Raw genomic sequence first — 21,067 nt, forward strand, 5'->3', positions numbered from 1 at the left:
ACGTGCTGACTCACCCCTGCTCTGTCCCCTCCCATCTCCCCTGGACACTGCAGTGTGCTTATGTTTGTGGTTCTGCTTTTCCTGCTGGGGAGATTCAGCAGGAGCAGTTTACAACTCTACAGACTTTTCCAAGTCCTGCACTCAGCCTTTAATTCAGATGTATCCCTTGTGTTCATCCAAACCCTGCTGGAAGCAGCGAATGCCTTAACCCTGCACCCCGTGTGGGGGCTTTGCTTTGCTCCCCAAGGACAAGAGGGTGGCCAGAACCTTCTTTCATCACTGCAAGTGTCAGAGTGGGTTCTCCTTGGAAAATGGCAGTGATGGATGTAGCATCAAGGAGCAGGAGGAGTTATTATCCAGGCTCTCAGCACGAATTCGGAATGCCGTGCTCCCTGCTATGGATGTCCATGGTGCCCTGCCCAGCACAGGAGGAGATCAGCACAGGTGGCTGATCACAGGAGTCATTTCTGACCTCACTGTAAAGGTAAGGAAACACAGATTTCAGGAACTGCCAGATTAATTAAGTTTGGTATGTAATCCACCATTTTCTCTTCAGCGTTAGGAATTTGCTTTTTACAGTGGAGAAACCACCTGCAAGTTTTCCCTGGAGTTGCAGTCAGCAGAATTGCCCCAAGCACCCACCAGTTCAGGTGGAGCTCCAGAAGTAGTTTAGACAAAAGGTTTTGTACTGTGTTATTGCCATCTGTGCTCTAAGGTAGTAAAGCAAAGTCACACTTTTTCCTCAGTGGTACTGCCCAGACAGGACGTTTCTGTGCCTATCTTCAAAGCCTTTGCAGACTTCCAGCCATGATTCTGTTCAGTGTCACCCCTCAGTAAAGGTTAAGATGTCCCTAACAGTAATACCCACCAAACTCATTATGTTCAGGATGCTCAGGTGCAAATAAGAATTTCTAAACAATGCCTTAAAAAAATGAGCAGTACACAAACCTACCAGAAACGTGGGTAAGTATATTGATGACTACTTCAAACCATGTAAATTCTGCTTCTGTTTCTTTATTCAAAACAACCTGAGCAGTTTGGATAGAGATGAGGCTCTCTACTGATACAAACTTCAGGTCTGAGTGAGGAAGGGCCAGGGCAGGACATTCCTTCTTTTAGCAGCAGGGTTTTCCAGGCAGCAGTTTACCTGCAAGCAACTGGTTGTAAAATTCATTTTATTAATGGTGTTGTGCACTCAAAATGACTGTGACTGACACAAGACAAATGAATCTCCCATTCATTTATTCACATTTTCCATGGATTTTTGTACACGTCCTCAGTGTATCAGAACTAATGAAAACATTGGTACATGACAAGTTATGTAAAACTTAAGGATCCACTGAAAAATTCAGAGCATTTTGAAATCTATTAACAACTAACAAATCATCACATTCAGCATTTTCATTGGATTTAAACTAGCTCATGCCACTTCAGTTGTTTAATGTCAGTTAATTTCTGCACACAGGCACCAGCTACAAAATTTTCTCAAATGCAAATAAGTTAAGGCATCAGAAAGAAAGTCTTTAAGGACATTTTAAATGTTACAGTGCTGCAAAGGGAGCTGAACTGCAGTTTGTAACAGCAAAGCAAACCTCCTGATTCGTTTATGTTCTACAACATGTTCGTTTGAACTGTAAATTTAAATTAAACTTTTACATCCATCAACCAAAAACGATTACAGGAACACACTGCCGTGCTCCCAAATAGATAATTTTAAGTACATTACAAACAAAAAAAAAAAAATCCTTGCATGTTGCAATTAATATTTTAAAATGAAATTCAAACCAAGTGTAATAATCCTCCCTTAGCAATGATTCTGAGAATTAAAAAGCAGAGATCTTGATTTTTCTGGGTGGGGAGGTGGGAGGGAAAGGAAAGATTTCTAAGCAGCTGAAACTCCAAAATCAGAGTAGCAGGAGGAATGGATGATCCATAAGACACTCAAACACCTACGGACAGTGAAGGCATTAACGCAAACGAGGGCAGGAACTTGCATCTTTAACATCAGGTGTCTGATATCCAGCTGTTAAATACATCAAATGTCTCCCAAGATACAGGAATGCCTCCTGGAGTAGCAATTCTGATCAAAATTCCTTCCTTGGATAGCATGAGCCACTTTGTTATGAAGGCATTAGTATGTTGATGTCTGTGCTCTCCACTAACGTTTGCTTTTAACTCATTTTAGGCCTTTATTTCTATGTCATAATCTCTGACCTTTTACAGCATTTGTGTATTTTAATATTTCTCGACTAGAAACTGAAGCATCATCAAAAATGTCTTTGTTCTGACAGTGCTGCAGAAGGGCTGGGCTCTAGACCTGAGCACCAAGGGAAAAGTGTGTGACTTCCTGCTCTGTAATCCAGATAATGGCAGGGTCACCAGGAACTGATGTTGATTAAAGTCTGATCTGCAGTAAAATTCTTCCCTGTTCTTTTAGGGGCAACTTTCCCCATGTAAATGTTTACAGTTGTATGTTTGTGCATATATTTGACACGCTAATGAATACAACATCCCAATTATTTACCTTCCCCTGCCTTTGCTGATAAATGCACACACTGAAGAATTCAGGTGTCTCATCTCAGTCTTTCCCACAGCTAGGAGAATACCTGACTTGCTACCGTGGCTTTGGTAAGGTTTAATTTATTATTACTCTACTTCTTTTCCCTTCCCCTCTGTGCTCCCCCTTGGAGCCAGGGCAGAGCTGCACTGTCAGAGCTGGGCCACGTGTGCAGAACCCCAGCCTGCCCCACTGCAGAGGCACAGCACGAGGAGAGAAGGGCAAGGTCAGCCTGTTGGTCCACATTTCTCTGGACGAAGGAGCAGTTCCACAGCCAGGAGCTTTGGGAAGCAAACGAACAGAAGGCTGAGCCCACGGGCACACCTGGACAGAGCTGCTCTACCAACCTGCCTGCAGGAACAGACAACACTCAAAAGACAAATGTAAATTTAACTGAGCCCTTGGACCCGAGACCTGAGCCTGGACTGAAGTGGCAGGTAATGTTCTGCTTTTCATTCATGCACAGTGAGCACACACACCCTCCAATTCAGGCAGCAGCAAGATTTTTTTTTTTTTTTTTTTTTTAGAAAAAAAGCATCTTATTTTGAGGAAAGTAATGTCACTGACTTTTTATGGTTTAAGTACTGAGCCAGATGCAGAAAGAAACCCCCAAAGGCACCAGTTTATATTTCAAATAATACCTTAAAATCTCCTCTTACACTTCAGTGTTAAAAATGCAGTTCCTGTAGCCAAGCGTAGCTGAAACGTGAGCAAAGGCCTTTGTTTTTGAACTTTGGTCAAGAGGGCTGTAGATCCTATCAAGTTTTTCCTCCTTTTAGTTAAGAGGGGGAAAAAAGGCCATAACCTGAATTGTGCAGTAAATTAGGCCTAGAGGCAGCTTCTGTCCCCCCAGAGCAGGGGGGACAGGTGAGATGTGCTGCACCTCAGCAAATGGTGCTACTCCTTTTTCCCTGCCCACAGGATGCCAGTAGGGTGGATTTCCAGATGGCCTGTGGGAATTTTTTAAGGAAGGGCAGGGTTTTTCCTGTGTGTCACATTAGCCAGAGGCAGGGTGGCATGTTCATTCCATCTTCCAGAGCTGAGCCAAGAGAGCACTTCAAGTTTAACATGAACCCCGAGCTCTCGGAGAGGTCCCAGAGCTGGGAGTGCAGTAGAAAAACAATTACTAGGGAAGGAGTTTCCAGCAAACAAGATTTGCAAAAGAAAAGGATTAAACCAGCAGAGTCTGATATAACGCTGAGATGGAAACCAAGACCAGAATCAGTGTTCTGATCCATCAATTATTGCCACATGGGTAACTTTAACACAGCTGACAACTAAGTTGTAACCCAGCGCTCCCTACGTGCAACAGAAAGCTTGTCCTAAAGCTGCACATTGTGCAGCACAGCACTGCAGCTTCAGCACAGGGGCAAGGAAAGGCCAGAGGCAACACAAAGGTCTACAAAAGCCCTGAAGTTTGGCTGTGGGAAGAGCTCTGCTCAGCGAGTACCAGCAGCAGGACAAATACAACACGTACAGCTCTGCCTCAGCCGGGTTGCAGGTGTGGCCCAAGGAGGGAGGACAAACACCTTGGAAGGACCATCGTGGAAGTGCAGCCCTTGGCCTCTGGTGTGTCAGGAGCCAGGGGATGCTGGTGTGGTCCCAGATAAACTGTCTTCCAGTTGTCTGCTTCTACTATTGCACATCATGAGCTTGTTGCTACAGTAAGGACAGAAGTGACAGTTCTTCTCTAGAAAACACCACTGTCAACAGGACTACACAAGCAAATTTTCTTGTCACCATCTGCAGTCTCTGAGTCCCAAAAGCACGTGGGTCTGTAAGAGTTCAGACACAGCACAGTACAAATCATCTGTGGTGGGGTGCAGCGTTGTCACCCAGTCAGAAACCAGTCTCACCAGAAAGAATACAACAGACCAATCAAAATTAAAAACTGGAGTCTACAAACAGTTTCAACAGGTAAACTTGGACATCCTCCCTTCTCAAAGCAGGAGGTGGTTGCATTGCATCAGTCTGTGAGGAAGCTCTGGTACCGTGTTTCTGTGCTCGGATTTCAGTCCGTTTGGTCGAGCCGTGCTAAAAACATACGCCTGGATTTATATCCATGTGCTTTATCCAGAAGAGGTCCTGCATTTAGACACTGAAAAATGAGGGAGCACAGTCCAACACTTGTGTTCTATTAAAGCTTTTATTAGCTAGTTTAGCTTTTCCTCACATAATTTTTTCCAGAATTCCTATAACAGTTCTTAATATCAGAGTAAAGAGTTAAATGTTCAAGTGAAGTTAGGGAAGGAAAAAAGAGCAGCAGCAGTTTGGCAATAATTCCTCAAATCACTGACTGCAACTTATTTTAAGCCTCCTTTTTCTCCAGTAAGATTTTGTGCAACTCATCTGCATCCTCACTTGTTTTCACCCTTATTAACATGGTGACAGGAGCAGTCGGGTTCTTCTCGTCGATCGGTGGATTGGGGACACAAACTATGAGAACGTTGTTCTTCCCAGTTCTTGTGCATGGCATCTTAGGTGGAATTAGGACATTCAACAGTATGTTCCCTGCGGGTGAGGAGGGGGGGAAAATGACCATTAGCCACTGTTCAGCTTTTACTGCAATACAGTGTTAGTACAGGTACTAAACAGGGATTTAGGAGGGTTTGGAAGGAAGGCAACTCACAAACATCGGGTATGTTTGTCTTATTCTTCCCTGAGCATCTGCTCAGGGCCATTGTTCTCAGATTTCCTTCCTCAGCAGGAATGAGGAAATCTCTGAAAATACTGCACCCTTCTTTTTTAGAGGGAGGAGCCTGAAGAATATGATAGCAGGGACACACAGGGAAAAGGCAGAAGGAGCAAGTGTGGAATTCAGTCCCAGTGCTTAGTTCTGACCATTGGGTGCAGTTCAGAAGCAGAAACAAAATGTTAGTTCTGATGCAGACAGAGGTGTTAATGGGACAAACCAGGGTGCAGGAAGTACTCTGTATCCCCAAATCCTCCCACAGAGCTGGTGTGGTCTGTGCCAGGTTACTGACAACAGCTCTGTGGCAACTTGTTAAACCACTTCATGAGTTAAGAGAGAAGTGAGTGCGAGAGCTCCAGGGTTAGTGGGCTACTAAACAGCAGCAAACAAACTCCAGTCTGGTTCCACAGGAGACACACACATTTATAGACCTGGGAAATAGCTCAGAACATGGCAGCAGAATTAGGGAAAAGTCAGTCTTCGCCTCCCTTTCCAGTTCAGTTTTTCAACACAGTGAGATTTTAGGAAAGGAATACAGCACTGTGTGAAGACAGCAAAAAGGAAAGTGCATCACTATGACTGCAGCAGCTTCTAGAAACCCCAAGCTTGGACTCCCCAAGCTCAAATGCCTTAGTGTGTGAGCTGGAGAAAAAGGAAAGACTCCTAACACCCTGCTGTGGATGAAGGCAGGAGGGAGCTGAGATGTACCCTGCCCTTCAGTGCAGCCTGGCTTTAGTCCTCAGGGATTCTACAACCATACCAGATACCCAGTTTTAGGGAAGCTGGACCTTAAGCCAAGCTTCAAAGCCAATCAATCCAGGGATGGAGAAAAGCTTGTAAAAAAGTAGGGGGAAGGAATTCCCGAACATACACCATAACCTTTTACTCCTTTCACAGCTTCACATGCTCTCTTCTGTAATGCTCAGGAGAGGCATCCAAGTGCTTGTTCAAATACTTGAAATTATTCAGAGAAAATAAAAAGTAGAAAGGTTTTCACTAACTGTGTCTGTTATGCTGTGTAACCACAAAAATATCCTAATGCTTAGCAAGGAATTTCACGTCAACATTTGCTACTGGAAGAACTTTACTTACCTAAATTGGTATCTGCTCGGACTAGGAGCTGAGTTTTTTCATTTCCTGCTGGTTTTAAATGTAATGTTCCTACCCCTTTTTCTTTAAATTCATTATCCTTTTTGTAAAACAGTTTGCACCTACGGGGGAAAAAATAAAACTCAAAACCCTTGTTTGTGCAGCCATGTAGAGATTAAAGACATAACAATATCTCTCAAGTACACCAAGTACAGGCACCCATCTGACTCACAGTAACAATAACCAGGAGTTAACATGATGTAAAATAATCTTTATTCTTCTTGACCTTGTTTCATGGGCTAACAGACAGCACTTGCAGTTCAAAGAGAAAGGTAATTATTTCTTTCAGTACTGAAATGACAAAGGTACTGCTTTCAGGGAAAAGTAAAGTGCAGAGCAACCTGTACTCAGGGTCTGTGAGGAGCAGTAACTGTATAAGCTACTTTAAAAAACACTAATTACAAAGAACTTGCTGTAATGTTCTGAAGTTATGGAGAACTTTTATGTACAATTCATAAACATTTTTAAGTGAAGTTCTAATAACCTAATAAGGCATTCCTAATAAATTAGCACACACCTTCTCTCAGATAAAACTAATGGCTTTTGGTAGCAGGACAAATTCTGTGCCGAGTGTCAATTACTTGGACTACTGAACATGCCTTGAAAAACTGCCTCTAGTACAGCTGGTCTCATTTTGAGCTTAAAAGCACAGCTTGTTCACTCCTTCACACAACAATCAGCATTTTCCAGCTGAAGAGTCTTATTTTAGGCTGTGCAAATAACTGAGCAGCTGGTGGGTTTTCCAGCAGCACAGCATGAAATTTTTGTGGTAGCCCTGCAGTTTAAACTCACAAAACCTGACAAAGGCAAGAACATCTTCACTTGTAAAAAACAGATCACAACCAGAACACAAACTATTACTGTTGTGTCCAAGATACAGAAGAATTTTAGTAAGGCATTACAAATTCTTGCCTGTAATTAACTTTTTTACAAGTTCATACTCTATATGGATTCCCACCAAGCTTTATCAGTTAGAAAGTAAAGAACATGTCCTTAATCACGCACTGCAGTGAAGAACAGCAATATGCAGGTATGAATTTTGTTTTCCAAGTCAGAGTCACTTACTTCTTTGAGTAGAAAGCATCATCCTCTTTTATTTCATTAACAACGACTTTTGGTGGCTCTTCTTCCTCCTCTTCTCCTCCTTCAAACAGAAAGTTTGAATATGTTAATGTTGTGAGCAGAGCCTGCAGGGTGTTTTTGGCACTTAGAGCTCCCTTGTGCATGCCATGTTTGACATGGACATCAGTCCCTCTGGGCTCTGCAGCAGCTTCAGCTACAGAAAAAGAAGTGTTACTTGCTTTTCCTTCAGCCCTTCAAACAACTCCATCCTCATCTTCAGTTTAAGTGGGGTGAAAATACCCAACCCCTACCAGACAATCAAACCCTAAAAATACAAAGCTTAATTAGTCAAAACCTTCGGGTTTGACACAAAGCAGTTTTCGCATTTCAAAGAGCATGCTCCACAAATTCAAGTAAAGCACAATAAACACTTCCAACAGCCAGGTTTAACTTGGGGGAAGGGAATTGCTGTGGGAATGACAGCCAAGAGATAGTGGCAGATTATGCCTTTCCAATCCCTCAGCTCCTAGGAATTCCATCAGCTCACTGTACCCAGTGTAGGCAAAGAGCAAAGCTGTCAGGTACCATGTAACTTTGGTGGCCTTACAGTCTGTTAAATAAAATGGGCTCAGTTGTTCTGTGTCTCATGCATTTTACCATGGGAATCTCTTCATAAAGCTACTGGGAAAAGCAGAGGGATCGAAATGTCCTGCAGACTCAAAGGAGAACATACCAGCTGCTTTAAATGTCACCTTTTCAAGTCCTGTCTCCAGGTAAAGGATTATATTCTATTACAGAAAGTGTAAATCTGACAGAAATACATAGGTTTTGATAAGCACAAACTTTTGGTGTTGTTAAACCGTGTGCATGGCTGGGATTTGCAGATTACTGGTGTGGGTCTGCACTTCAAATTCCAGGAACAGTTCTGATCACAGAATCATAGAATATACAATGCCTGAGTTGGAGTGACCCACAAGGATGAAGTCAGGCTCCTGGCCCTGCACAGACATCCCAACAATCCCACCCTGTCCCTGAGAGCGTTGTCCAAACCCTCCTGGAGCTCTGGCAGCCTTGGTGCTGTGCCCATTGCCCTGGGGAGCCTGGTCAGTGCCAACCACCCTCTAGGGGAAGGACCTTTCCCTGGGATCCAACCTGACCCTGCCCTGACACAGCTCCATGCCACGATCTTGTTCAATTTACTACTGCTGCACCTCTGCAGTATCCTTAAGTGGCACACACTCACAGCTTACCACTAAAGTGACTATAAACAGCAATAAAAAGAATTTACCTTTCTCATCGGCATTGCTGCTTTCTGCCTGAGCTTCCAGTAAACTGGTGGGTGCTGCAATGACGGACTTGGCCTGGTTTGCGTCTTTTCCAAACAATCCCGAATTCCCAGGAGAAAAGGAGAAACTACTGAGTGTTCCTGAGCCCAGGGAGCCCAGAGCAGGGCTGTCGGCGCTCTTGCCGAAGTTAAACGAGACGGCAGAGGCGGCTCCCAAGGACGGCTCCTTCTTCTCGGGTGCGGCCTCAGCCTTTCTGTCCGCCGGCGCCTCCTCGGCCTTGCCGCTGTTGAACAGGAATGCCGAACCCTGGAGCTTCGTGCCCCCGAAGGCGGGGGCGGCCCTGGCGCCGGGGGTGCCGGCGGGCTCGCCCTCGGAGCCGCTGTCGCTGCCGTGCTGCTGCTCGATGCTGGCCAGGTAGCGCTCGTAGTCCCTGAAGATGGGGGTCAGGTCGCACAGCGGGTTGGAGTTCACGTGCTTGGCGATCCAGTCGCGCACGGAGCAGTTGAGGGCGGCCAGCTGTTTGTGGTAGGAGCCCTGCCTGCCCCCGCCCGCCTTGGTCTCGGCAAACGCTGCGGCACCGGGGCCGTTGGACATGGGCGACCCTGGCACAACAGGAACGTGGCTAAGAACGTTGTCTTCCCCCAGAAAGAGGAGTTCTCAGAAAAGCCCAACCAGTGTTCCCGGTATTTCTTACCAAGTCACTCATCCCTGCTCAGTTATGCTCCTTCTGGGCCACAGGATATGCCCAGTTGGAAGGGACCCACATGGATCTTCGAGTCCAACCCTTAGCCCTGTGCAGGACCATCCCCAAGGGTCACACCCTGTCCCTGAGAGGATCATCCAAACCCTCCTGGAGCTCTGGCAGCCTTGGGGCTGTGCCCACTGCCCTGGGGAGCCTGGTCAGTGCCCAACCAGCCTCTGGGGGGAGAACCTTTCCCTGAGATCCAACCTGAGCCTGCCCCAGGTACTGCTGTACCAGTGAGCACACCGTGCTGTGAGACGGACCCACGTTTTAAATTTAGAAAGGTTACTTGGTTCAGGGACAGACAAAGTAGATGGAGCATGCTAGTGAATAAAAAAAAAATCTTGTACAGAACATTAAAAAGCACAAGTTTTGTATTTTGCCAAAAATTTCACAAAAGTTTTACAGCTTTATAACACTGTAACACTTACTAAGTCAAAATAGTCGTTATCTCTTGCTACTTGCACTTTAAAACACCCTGAGTGCACTAGCCCACAATTTTGCATGCTTTGCAAAATTGGTTTCCATATAAAAAACATAGGCAGTAAACTAAGAAAATCCTCACTGAGTATTTCAGTTTTCCCTAATTTAGTCAAGCTCACTGAAATCTAAGTTACTCCAAAGCTCAAAACTCCACCACTTGTATTCTAGGCACATGGCCTCCAAACTCCTGTGGCAGTGGTCACATTTCTCCATCTCCAGCACAAAGGGGCAGAGCTAATATTCCTCAGGGACTTCCAAAGCATGGGAGCTAGACTTGCCAAAGTATTCCAAGTGCCTTAAAATGTAGGTATGAATGTAACAGATACAATTCTAGAGAGACTGTCTGCCATGTCAGGTGTACAGGGGAAAAGAGGTTAAGACTCCAGCTATGCAGCACATATTTACCAAGAATGGCAAAATATACAGAAACAAGACCTTAAGAAAAAAAACCAACACCTCAAGAAACTGCAGTCTTACTAAATGGATAATTTCTATTAGCTTTTTTTTTTTTAATTAAATTTAAAGAACTGGGACAACTGTTTAACTGGAACATGTTACCAGCTGTTTTATACTATTCCAAGAGTGTCTTAGGCCAGTTTCTTCCATTCCCATTTGTGCCTATAAAACTTCTACCTCCAGTATTAGAGCAAATGCAAATTTAGTTCCCACTTCTCAAGACTGCATGCATTTGATAACTTGTCCCTCCAGCAGCCTAAAATCTTTTCAAGAAATCTCACAAAGAGGAATGAAGTCTCAAAACCTTAAAACAGAACTACAGGGTGGTCTGAACTTGTTTTTTCACTAATAAATACAGACTTTATTGATGAATAAAGTGTGTTCAGATATGCTTATTTAAAACTTACCAAATGCTGATTGTGTTTCGGGAGTGGTCTTCAAACTGCTGAAAGGAGGAGTGCTAGAGACAGTACTGCTTCCATTAGACAGCCCTTCCAAAGGCTTTATTCCTGCACCATTCCCAAATCCGCCAAAGCCACCTCCTCCTTTCCCAGAAGGCAATATAAAGCCTTTAAACCCCTTAAAAGCTCCTCCACTTTCAGACTGGGGAGAGAAAAGAAGAGAGACAACCAGTTACACACATCTCCTCCACACAAATCCCACCCCTACTTAATATTCCTGATATCCCTGGTTTATTTTCAGCGTGTCATTCCGTGCATTACTGTGTCAGCTATGCAAACACAGGGAACAGCTTCCCTGTGACACACTGCTACTGCTTTTGGAGGACTCAGATGTTTGGTATGAAAATAATCTGGATCTAGGAAGTGGATACATGGAAGTTGTTCAGAGCAGCGGATGTGTTTGACTACCTATTTAGAGACTCGTAGCACGTTGTTTTCTTTAAATAATTACGCAGCAATATACAATTGCAGGTTTATTTTCAGCAGCTCTTAGCACTTAAAACCGCAATTAAGAGTCTAACACTTCAAGCCCCTCATCCAAAACAGCCTGTTTTGGAGTCACCTACGAAACATTTGTGATTTACCCAAAATATTTCAATGTGACCAGTGGGAGAAGCAAAGACAGACTGTACTCGATCACAAAATGTGTGTCTCTGCAGCCTTTTCATTACCCAGTTCTGAACACTGTCTTTACAACCACATTATTTTATGGCATAGTTTCTCATGTTTCTAAAGGGCAGTGTGATTAACATACAAATAGGCACTACCACTTTTAGGTACTTTTAGGCCTTTTGAGGTAATGAAATATTACTGTAGGAAGTGTGCTTCCAGTGTCTCTGGAAAACCATCAAGAGGAGGAGAACTGCTTCTGAGTTTCATCTGCTTTTGCCACTGAAGAAATGGCAAAGCTTACCAATTTTAGGTTGTATTCCATTCTGACCTTGTGGGCTGCTTCTGCTTCCCTTTGTGCTTTACCTTTTCCAGTGCAGTCCTGTTTGTCATTCCTAGGTAGCAATTTTTATTCTGTCTTTCTCTGATCAGTTCCACCTCTCTCTCTGGACATTCCAGTTAAGTGCAGTCTCCTTCATTACAGCATTGTGCTTGCTCCATGTAGGAACGTCAGTAAAATTCAAGTTTACCTTTTTGTAAATATTTCACAGGTTTCTTATGCAACCTCAGCTGTCCTGTCATCTCTTCTGCTTTTCAGACTTTGTCCAACCTATTGTCCTGGTTTTGGCTGGGATAGAGTTAATTTTCTCCCTAGAAGCTGGTACAGTGCTGTGGTCTGGATTCAGGATGAGAAGAATGTTGAGAAGAGAGCTGTTCTGGTTGGGGCTGAGCAGGGCTCACTGCACTCAAGGAGTTCTCAGTGTCTCATGCTCTGCTGGGGTTAAACCTGATCCCTGTACTAGCCCTTCTCCCAGCTCTAGCAGCCTGCTCCCAGCCTCCTGACTACTTCTTCTACAGCCACCCGGTCCCCCTTCTCAATCAGTTCTGTTTCTCCTATTCCATCTGCCCCAAATCTCTCCTGCTCAGCTCTTGCATCGCCTTTCCCCAGTACAACCCTTTAATGAACACATCTGTGGCTAAAACTACTCAAGGCAGCAGTGGGCTAAGTCAGCTTCCTCATTTACGTGGCCTGGACTGCAGGAGGAAAACCAAAAGCACAGGAGAAACTGTGTAGCTCCTAACTGTGCCTGGTCCCATTCCATCCAAATCTGAGCAACAGGCACAGTTCCTGCCCTATTCCTAACAGCCCTGTTCAAAGGCTGGCTGGTAGCAAAAAACACAACAAAGCATTTGCCAGGGATTTCTGAAAGGACAACACTTTGGCTGGACTGGGTTAATGCTTTCACAGGGACTAAACCTGTAACAAAGGCCAGCCTCCTTTCAATTTTCCATTTGTTACTGTAAAGAGTAGGTGGCACTAAAGCTCTTCAAAGGGAGGCAAAAAAGTAGCAGCATTCCTGACAAAAGATATGTTTTCATCCTCAGAACAGTTTAATATTTTGGCTTTTACTAATTTAGCCTCCGAGACATCCCTCAGCCCTCCTGTGGATAACTAGGAACTTTCCATTGCCAGACTTCCATCTCTGCAAAGAATGGAAGTAGAGAAGTTCCAGTGCTGTTTTACCCATCTGCAGAGGACACTGTGTCTGAAACACTCTTCATTTTTGCTTCACAAATACTCTCTTCACCCAGTCAATACTTGTGGTACTAATTAACCATTTCTCACCTTTTCCTTGCCATGGAACAATAAGCCAAAACCCATCTGCACATGTGAGCTGGTGAGTGAAATGACACCTCTGTGCAGCATCACCACAAGCCCAGGGAAGTGAAAAGCTGAGCCTGGTGCCATATGCTGCAGCTGAGCCCGTCCCCAGCACTCGTGTCCTGTGCCCACGTTACCTCTGAGCCGACGTTCCGGCGCTTTGCCTTTTTAATGGCCCTGTTCTTCAGCACCTCCTCGCTGGCCACTGAGAACGTTCCCACCTGCAGGAGCAAGCCAGGGAATCAGCAGTGGAATTCTCAAAATGCACAATGGTTTCTGAACACGACTCTAACCCTGCCCCCTAACAAACAAGGGGAGGAATTAAACCACAACCACCCCAAAAACACGGTAGTGATTAACTTGTCAAAGACCTGGACATTATGTGATACCTGGAAACTTGCTGTACTTCAAACATTAGCAAAGGCAGCTAATGGCTCATTACTACCCTGTAATAAGTGAGGAAATAAAGTTTTCTTATATTCAAACTCCTGGAAGAGTCAGTTTTATTTCTTACATTTACAGGCCTAAACATTTAATACTTCCAGTAGGACAGAAGCAAGTACAGTCTGGTCAGAGATAAACACAGGTCATAAGGATGAAACAGTAAACATGAAAATCTCTTTTTGCCATCAGATGAAACATAACATTTGACTCTTTGCCTAATTCCTCTGGCTGTGTGGGGACATTAAGCTAAAATTAACATAGTTCTGAAATTTACTATTATTGGCCCTTAAAAAAACCCACACAAGACATAAAGAAAATTTATCTCAAGAAACCAAATCCGCTTTTCCTGCGAATTCAGTAAATACCTCTCTCACATTTGAAGAGTCCAAAAGCATTTTAACAAGCCTGGGGTTCCCTCTAGAAATGTAAAGTTCCTTTCCCCTGAGCTACTGATGTCATTTGAAGTCTTAGAAGCTGCTTTGCCCTGGGGTCTGCATACATTGGAAGCTTTATAAAAAGCAATTTTATAAAATTCACTTGTATAAAATTACCTTCAATCGCTACACTTTTAACCAGTTTTGCTGTAGGTTTTTACCCACAAAATGAACAACACATGTCAATAATTCTTCTGCTACCTGCAGGGGTGGTGGGGGGGAACTGATGCTTAACTTACCTCCTCAGCTTCGTCCTCCTGATCCCAGTTTCGGTCAGTCAGTTCCTTCTCTGCAATTCTCTTGGCCATTTTTGCACACCTACGTGGGGGGGGAAAGAATCATAGAATGATTCTTTAATAATTAAATTCTAAGCAACAGCGATCTTCAATTCGTGTTCTTAGAACCAAAAACTGGAATCAGAGTTAATACAGAAGCAGGTCAAAAGTGGAACAACAGTGGAAAACCAAGTGTTGTGGCAACAACAATCAGCAGAACATTCCATGTTCCACTCCCTGTCTTCTCAGGATACCCGTGTGAGCAAGAAAAGTTCCTTTACACCACCTAAAATAAATACTGATGAGGACCCACGGAAGCAGCTGGGCAGAAAGCTTGGCTAAGGCTGAGGACAACTCTCTCCTTTAAAAAACAGGACTGGAAGACCATTATTAATTTTAAAATTGAAAATAAAAAAATTACCAATAGATCAGGCTATTTTTCCTCCAAAGGCTACATAAGGCATATCATGGATTTTAGAGCAAACACTGTAAGCAGCCAATCATCATTTTGCTGGTTATCTCTGCGATGGAAGGGAAAACCAGCCCTGGAGAAGGAAACGTCTGAAACAGTAGGACAGTTTATCAGCTGTGTACAAAACCAAAGACTGGATCCAGCTATGCTGCTTTCTAGCTGAAAGGCCCGGCAAGTAATCACACGACTCGAGTTTTACACGAAAAAGCAGCTTTTTACTAATTATGATTTTATCTTCCGACACTAAATATGAAAACTTTTCATAGGAAATATGTAGTTTTGTGGCAATTTAACAAGCACAGAAATTAAAACTCTTCAAAAAACCCCCTTGGGTTTGTGATTAAGACCTGCTCCCCAAAAAAAAACCAAACCCACAAATGGTTGAATTTCAGAGCCCAAAACAATAACAATAAGTAATTACAGAACATCTTGTTTAGAAGGTGAAATGGTTTGGAACAGTAAATCCAGTGGCACTGCAGCCTTGAAGATCACACCTCCACGTCCTGAATTTTGGTCTGACACACTTCACAAATAAGGTCAGGTTATTAGGAGCTTCTGGAAGTACAGGGAGTACACATTGGCTTGTGTATACATATTTAAATGCCCTGAGCCACATAGCCCTGAAAGCTGAGGTCCTACCATGCCTTGCTTGATCCCTGGGAGACTATTTCAATCTAACCCACTGAAAACTGAAAAAAAAAAAAAAAAAAAAGCCTATTTTAAAGGCCTATTTAATTTATTCAAATTATTTTATTCTGGTATATATCATTATGTAACATATAATAAATAATAATGTAACATGGGTTTGTTTTTTATTAATAATTTTAAATTTATAATAAATAATAGATTATTTAATATTATATTTACTGTATTACACATAATATAATACACTATATTATTATAAGTTGTATTATATATTATATACATAATACTATATATTACTAATTTATTATTTTAATGTAAAATACTAATTTAGTTAAATATATTTTGCGAAACAGCTCAAAGAACTACAGAATATCCTGAGCTGGAAGGGACCCATAAGGACCATGGATCCAGCTCCTGGCCCTGCCCAGAACACGCCAACAATCCCACCCTGTCCCTGGGAGCGTTGTCCAAACGCTCCTGGAGCTCCGTCAGCCTTGGGACCGTGCCCACTGCCCTGGGGAGCCTGGGCAGTGTCCGATGGGGAAAAGCCTTTCCCCGATATCCAACCTAAGCGCTGTTCTGCGAACGAGCCCTTCTCGTTTAAAAACAACCACGACACAACCGGGCACAGCGCAGGAGCTTGGCCGACCCTCCGCGATCGCCGCGGAACGTCCCCGCGCTGTTCAAGGCAGCCGTTCCCGGCCAGGCTCCCCCGCCCGTCCCGCGGGTCGCAGCCCGAGCCCCGTGCCGGCGGGAGGAAGCGGAAGCCGAGGCCGCCGGGGCCGCCCCGCGCTCCCCTTTCCGCCGTTCCCGGCGCTCGCCCCGTGCGTTCCCCGCACCCCCCGCTCCGCCCGACCCGGCCCGAGCCCCCGGGCCCCGCACCGCCGCGACCCCCGAAGCCCCCGCACCCCACCGCCCGCAGCGCGGCCGTTCCTCCGCGGCCCCGCGGCACTCACCGGCCCGGGCGGGCGGCTCTCCCGCGGCGGGGCCGACGCTGCGGCGGGCGGGCTGCGCTCGCAGGCTGCGCGGCGCGCTCAGCATGCCCCGCGGTGCCCCGCAGTGCCCCCGGGCCCGGCCCGGCCCGGCCGCGGTGCCGCTCGGGGCTCGCTGGGGCTTCGCTGGGGCTTCGCTGGGGCTCGCACCGGCACCGGCACCGCCGCGTCCGCCGCCGGCCCGCGCCTGCCCGCACCGCGCGTGCGCGCGCCGGGCGCGGGGCGGGGCGGGCGCGCTGCGGTTCCCCCGCCCGGCGCGGGGCGGCACCGGCGGCACTGAGGGGGGCAAGGAGTGTGCGGGGCCCAGGGGCACTGAGCGGGACACCGAGACACGGAGCGGGGGAATGGAGTGTGCGGGGCCCAGGGGCACTGAGACACAGAGCGGGGGCAAGGAGTGTGCGGGGCCCAGGGGCACTGAGACACAGAGCGGGGGAATGGAGTGTGCGGGGCCCAGGGGCACTGAGACACAGAGCGGGGACAAGGAGTGTGCGGGGCCCAGGGGCACTGAGCGGGACACCGGGACACGGAGCGGGGGAATGGAGTGTGCAGGGCCCAGGTTTGGGTGCGAGACGCGAGTTGGCATCACTATTCTCCCTAAATGTCCGTAGTCTGGGACCAGGCACGAGGGAGAGACGCTGCAGGATACAGAGCTCTCATGCCAACAACTTGCCACTGGCATCTGCTCACTCAGGTCAGGACGGAGGTGACCTCAAGCCTCCTCCTCCCCCGGCATCCTCTTCACTGAGCACCACGTGGGAAGCACGTACCCATTCCTGCGGCTGAGGGGCAGGATCAGTGCCAATCAGGCCTCGTTTGTGGTTCAGTGAACTCCTGCACTTCATGGCCTGCATCCCAAACCTGCTTCCTGATTCCCCAAGGGAGAGGGATTTACATGTCTAGTTAGTTAAAGACCCATTACTGTCCAAAGGATCAGCAGCTTGAAGTTAAATCCCACAGGATTTATGATAAGGAAGAACCAAAGGCTGCAGAAGAAAACATTGCAGGGAGGGCACAGGGAACACAGAGGGGTTGGCGGGTCCTCAGTGCTGTGACACTCTAGAACAAGGTGACTGCTCTAGAACAAGGCTCACCCCATCACCTCCCTTACACACTCTACCAAGTTTCTGCCTCAAGTATCTCCTTTATAAACCTGCCTCCAGAAACTCGCTCCAGGCAGGAGCAGGGCAAACAAGGTCCCCGTGCGCCCCAAGCAGGGAATTGTGACTTTCTTTTTATTGTGCAAACGAGGAAACAATCTTTTTTCTGCTGGCTGAGGTTTTCTGAGTGGTGCCAAAGAGGTGGAGTTTGGCTGGAAGGGGGACAGGAAAACACTGAAGTGGTCAATGAACAGCTGCATTTAGCAGAGGCTGGAAGTGGTGTTTCAAGGCTGTAATAATAATAAATAAATAAATAAAAATTAATCCTATTAAAATAATAAAAATTAATTAATAAAAATATTAAAAATAATAAAAATGTAAATAAAAATGAAACGAAATTAAAATTAAAACTATTAAAATAATAAAAATTAATCAATGGATGAAAATAAAAATATTAAAAATAATAAAAATGTAAGTTAAAATAAAACTAAAAATATTAAAAATATTTAAAAATTAAAAGTAACTAATGAATAAAAATTAAAATATTAGAAAATAATAAAAATGTAAATGACAATAAAACTAAATAAAAATTAAAACTATTAAAATAATAAAAAGTAATTGCTGAATAAAAATAAAAATATTAAAAATAATAACGTAAATGAAAATAAAACTAAATAAAAATTAAATCTATTAAAATAATAAAAAGTAATTGATTAATAAAAATAAAAATATTAAAAATAAGAATGTAAATGAAAATAAAACTAAATAAAAAGTAAAACTTAAAATAATAAAAATTAATTAATGAATAAAAATTAAAATATTAAAAATAATAAAAATATAAATGACAATAAAAATAAATAAAAATTGAAAATAAAAATTATTAAAAGTAATTAATGAATAAAAATTAAAATATTAAAAATAAGAATGTAAGTGAAAATAAAACTAAATAAAAATTAAAAATAAAAAATTATAAACACAAAAATAAAAATTAAAAATAAATAAAAATAAAAATACAAATTAAAAATAAATAAAAATAAAAATAAAAAATTAAAAATAAATAAAAATAAATAAAATAAAAATGTGTTAAAATAAAAATATTAAAAATAAAAATAAATAAAATTAAAATAAATTTTTTAAAATAAAGGTAAAATTAAAAAACAAAGATAAATAAAAATAATAATTAAAAAATCAAACCCTGCCTTAGCAATGGCCTGCAGTCCGCAGACAAACCCGAGGACTCCTGTTTTGCAGGATCTCTTGTTCCCCCGTAGAACAGCCCTGGGGGTGCAGCCTGAGCTCCCCCGCCCTGTGCCCCCCTGCCCAGCGCAGGGCACTGCTGCCCTCTCGTGGTGCCCGGCGGGACAACAGCCCGGCACCGACGGCGTGCCCTGACCCCGCACCCCGGAGAGCCACGCGGGGCAGAGGGGCCCCGCCGTGCTGGCTGGGCACCCCCCGCCCCAGGAGCCCGCCACACGTACCGCCAAAAGCAGCGAGGTGCAAGGGCCGTGCTGGCACTCACCTGTACAGGACACGGAGCTGTCTTCTTCCCTCCTCCTTTTAGCTGCTTTCCGTGTAAATTCCCTGGATGGAGCTCTGAGAAACCTGTTCTAGTGGAATGTGTTGGACCGAAATGAGCTTTAATGTCCCTTCCAACCCAAACCACCCTGGGGTTCTGATTCCTCGTGTCTCTCCAAGCAAGAGCAATCCCTGTATTTTATGAGGAGGAATGGAGGAAGGAGCTGGTGCTATCAAGCTTTGTGTGAGGACACATGGGCAAATCTTTGTTGGCCCTTCACATATGATTCATTCATATTGACAATGCTCTGCTTCATCTGACTGAAGCCTTTTGTGATTGCTTTCTAATATGGTTGCAGAAATGTAGCCCTGGCCTGCCAGCACAGACAGGAACTCCATGAAAATAGGCTGTGGGTTGGCTCCTAGCACTCGTTTACTATTCTTGGAGTAAGTAGCAGGTTTTGTTCTTCCTGATGCTTAATAAACCCATTTTGTTAACTGGCTGTTTATATGTAAGTAGAGCCTTCCCCTGTGCCTGTGTGGATTCATGATTATAACAGCAATGTTTTCTTCTCACAGTCCGTGTTTTTCATCTAATTCTTTCCCCACCTTTCTCATTTTGCCCATCTTTCTATCCCCGCCTCTGATTTACACCTACAGAATTTTCCATTTGTCCTTTGATTGAAAATAACTTGCTTTTCAGAGGGGGTTTTTTGAGTTTACTAATGTGCAGCCTCAGAAATAAAGAAGTACTATAAAGCACTTCCTTCAAGTCAAGAAATAAAAGGAATCTTATGGAGTAAGTTGTACAGAAACTTGTGTATTTTCCCTGGATAACAGCTTCAGAGATTCCAGTGACATGTATTTTGGGGAATACATTCTCTCTACTATTTCCTAGCCTTAGCCTAGATTGCGGTCACGATCCTAAACATGGCTTTTTGGAATATCTTGCCCAACATTTTTTGACTGAAATCTGAATCTCTTCAAAACAGGGATTCAAACGTAAAGAAAATAAATAAATCACAGCATAAAAAAAAAATCCATCCCATGGAAAGAGTGAAAGGACCAATCGTGTTATAACTGACTCGTCACAAATACCTTCCACTGTTCCCAGAGTAAAGAACTACATAACTATAGTTTATGCTTATATGTTAATAAACATAGTGAGTAAAGTCAGTCTTTGCAATAAAAAGGTTGGAAGTCTGTTCCAAAGGTTTCGAAGCCAGCATATGAACTTCAATAGGAATTTCTCTCTTTTTCTTTTTTTTTTTTTTTTTTAATAACCCGTGTTTCTGAGTTTGCTTCAGGACTTTGAATATCTCAGAGGGCTCACTTTTAGCAATCTAGGAGAATATTGTGATACTCAGACTGGCCAGTGCTTTGTACCCAGGAATTTCAAGGCAATGAAAAGTACAAATCCAGTTGCAGGGAGAGGAAGGATACAGGCTTGAGAAGCAGTTCTAGCATAAATCTTTTTTTCCACATTTTGCCCTTATTTTTTTTTCCATACCATTGTGGGGGAAGAGTAGAGAAGTAAAGCTTCTTGATAAGTTGTTTTTTAAGAAATACCAAAGAGACCACTGAAAAATAGCTGTAGGTTTCTGGTCACATACTACACAATGTCAGAATTTCTCCATGCAGAGAGACCAAAATATTTTGATTAGAAATCAGCTCCAAATGCAAGATTTCTGGATTTGCTCAGGCTGTATTTGCTGCACCTGTGTGCTGTTAAATGCTCCTCAGGTGCTGCCAAGGAGCACATGGCACACCAGGAATCCAGCTGGGATCCCTGTAAGTGCCTTCCCACCAGTAGACAGAGGTGGATCACTGGCAGTAAAGGTGTTGGCCAAATACATTTCAGTCCCTTTTGCTGGCACACAGAGAGCTGTTTGTGCTTGCTGAGGCAGCTGCAGCAGCACAGGTGATCATCTCTCTGGCATAAACCTGCTGGGACAAAGCTTCCTCCTTCAAACCCCAAACCAAACTGGAACACACCCGAATCAGCAGAGTGAACTTGCACTGATTCAGCATTT

At 44.2% G+C, this 21,067-nt stretch overlaps 1 protein-coding gene across 3 annotated transcripts; it reads right to left on the reverse strand.

Moving 5' to 3' along the window:
* Positions 1-1,225: 1,225 nt before the first annotated feature.
* Positions 1,226-16,555, reverse strand: NUP50 (nucleoporin 50). 3 transcript variants are annotated; one of them, XM_027742298.2, is made up of 8 exons: positions 16,387-16,555; positions 14,278-14,356; positions 13,298-13,381; positions 10,835-11,030; positions 8,749-9,348; positions 7,464-7,542; positions 6,342-6,460; positions 1,226-5,068 (listed from the first exon to the last, which is right to left on the reverse strand). In XM_027742298.2, exons 2-8 carry the CDS (start codon positions 14,344-14,346, stop codon positions 4,866-4,868), a joined length of 1,350 nt encoding a protein of 449 aa, XP_027598099.1. In that variant the 5' UTR covers positions 14,347-14,356; positions 16,387-16,555; the 3' UTR covers positions 1,226-4,865. The 3 variants fall into 3 exon arrangements, with proteins under 3 accessions (XP_027598099.1, XP_027598107.1, XP_027598082.1); XM_027742306.2 differs by lacking the exon at positions 16,387-16,555 and adding an exon at positions 15,998-16,097; XM_027742281.2 differs by lacking the exon at positions 16,387-16,555 and adding an exon at positions 14,735-14,831.
* Between the last annotated feature and the right edge of the window lie 4,512 nt (positions 16,556-21,067).

Source organism: Pipra filicauda, unplaced genomic scaffold, assembly GCF_003945595.2.
Source record: "Pipra filicauda isolate LSUMZ 115617 unplaced genomic scaffold, ASM394559v2 scaffold493_size893225_pilon, whole genome shotgun sequence".
Classification (NCBI taxonomy): Eukaryota; Metazoa; Chordata; class Aves; order Passeriformes; family Pipridae; genus Pipra; species Pipra filicauda.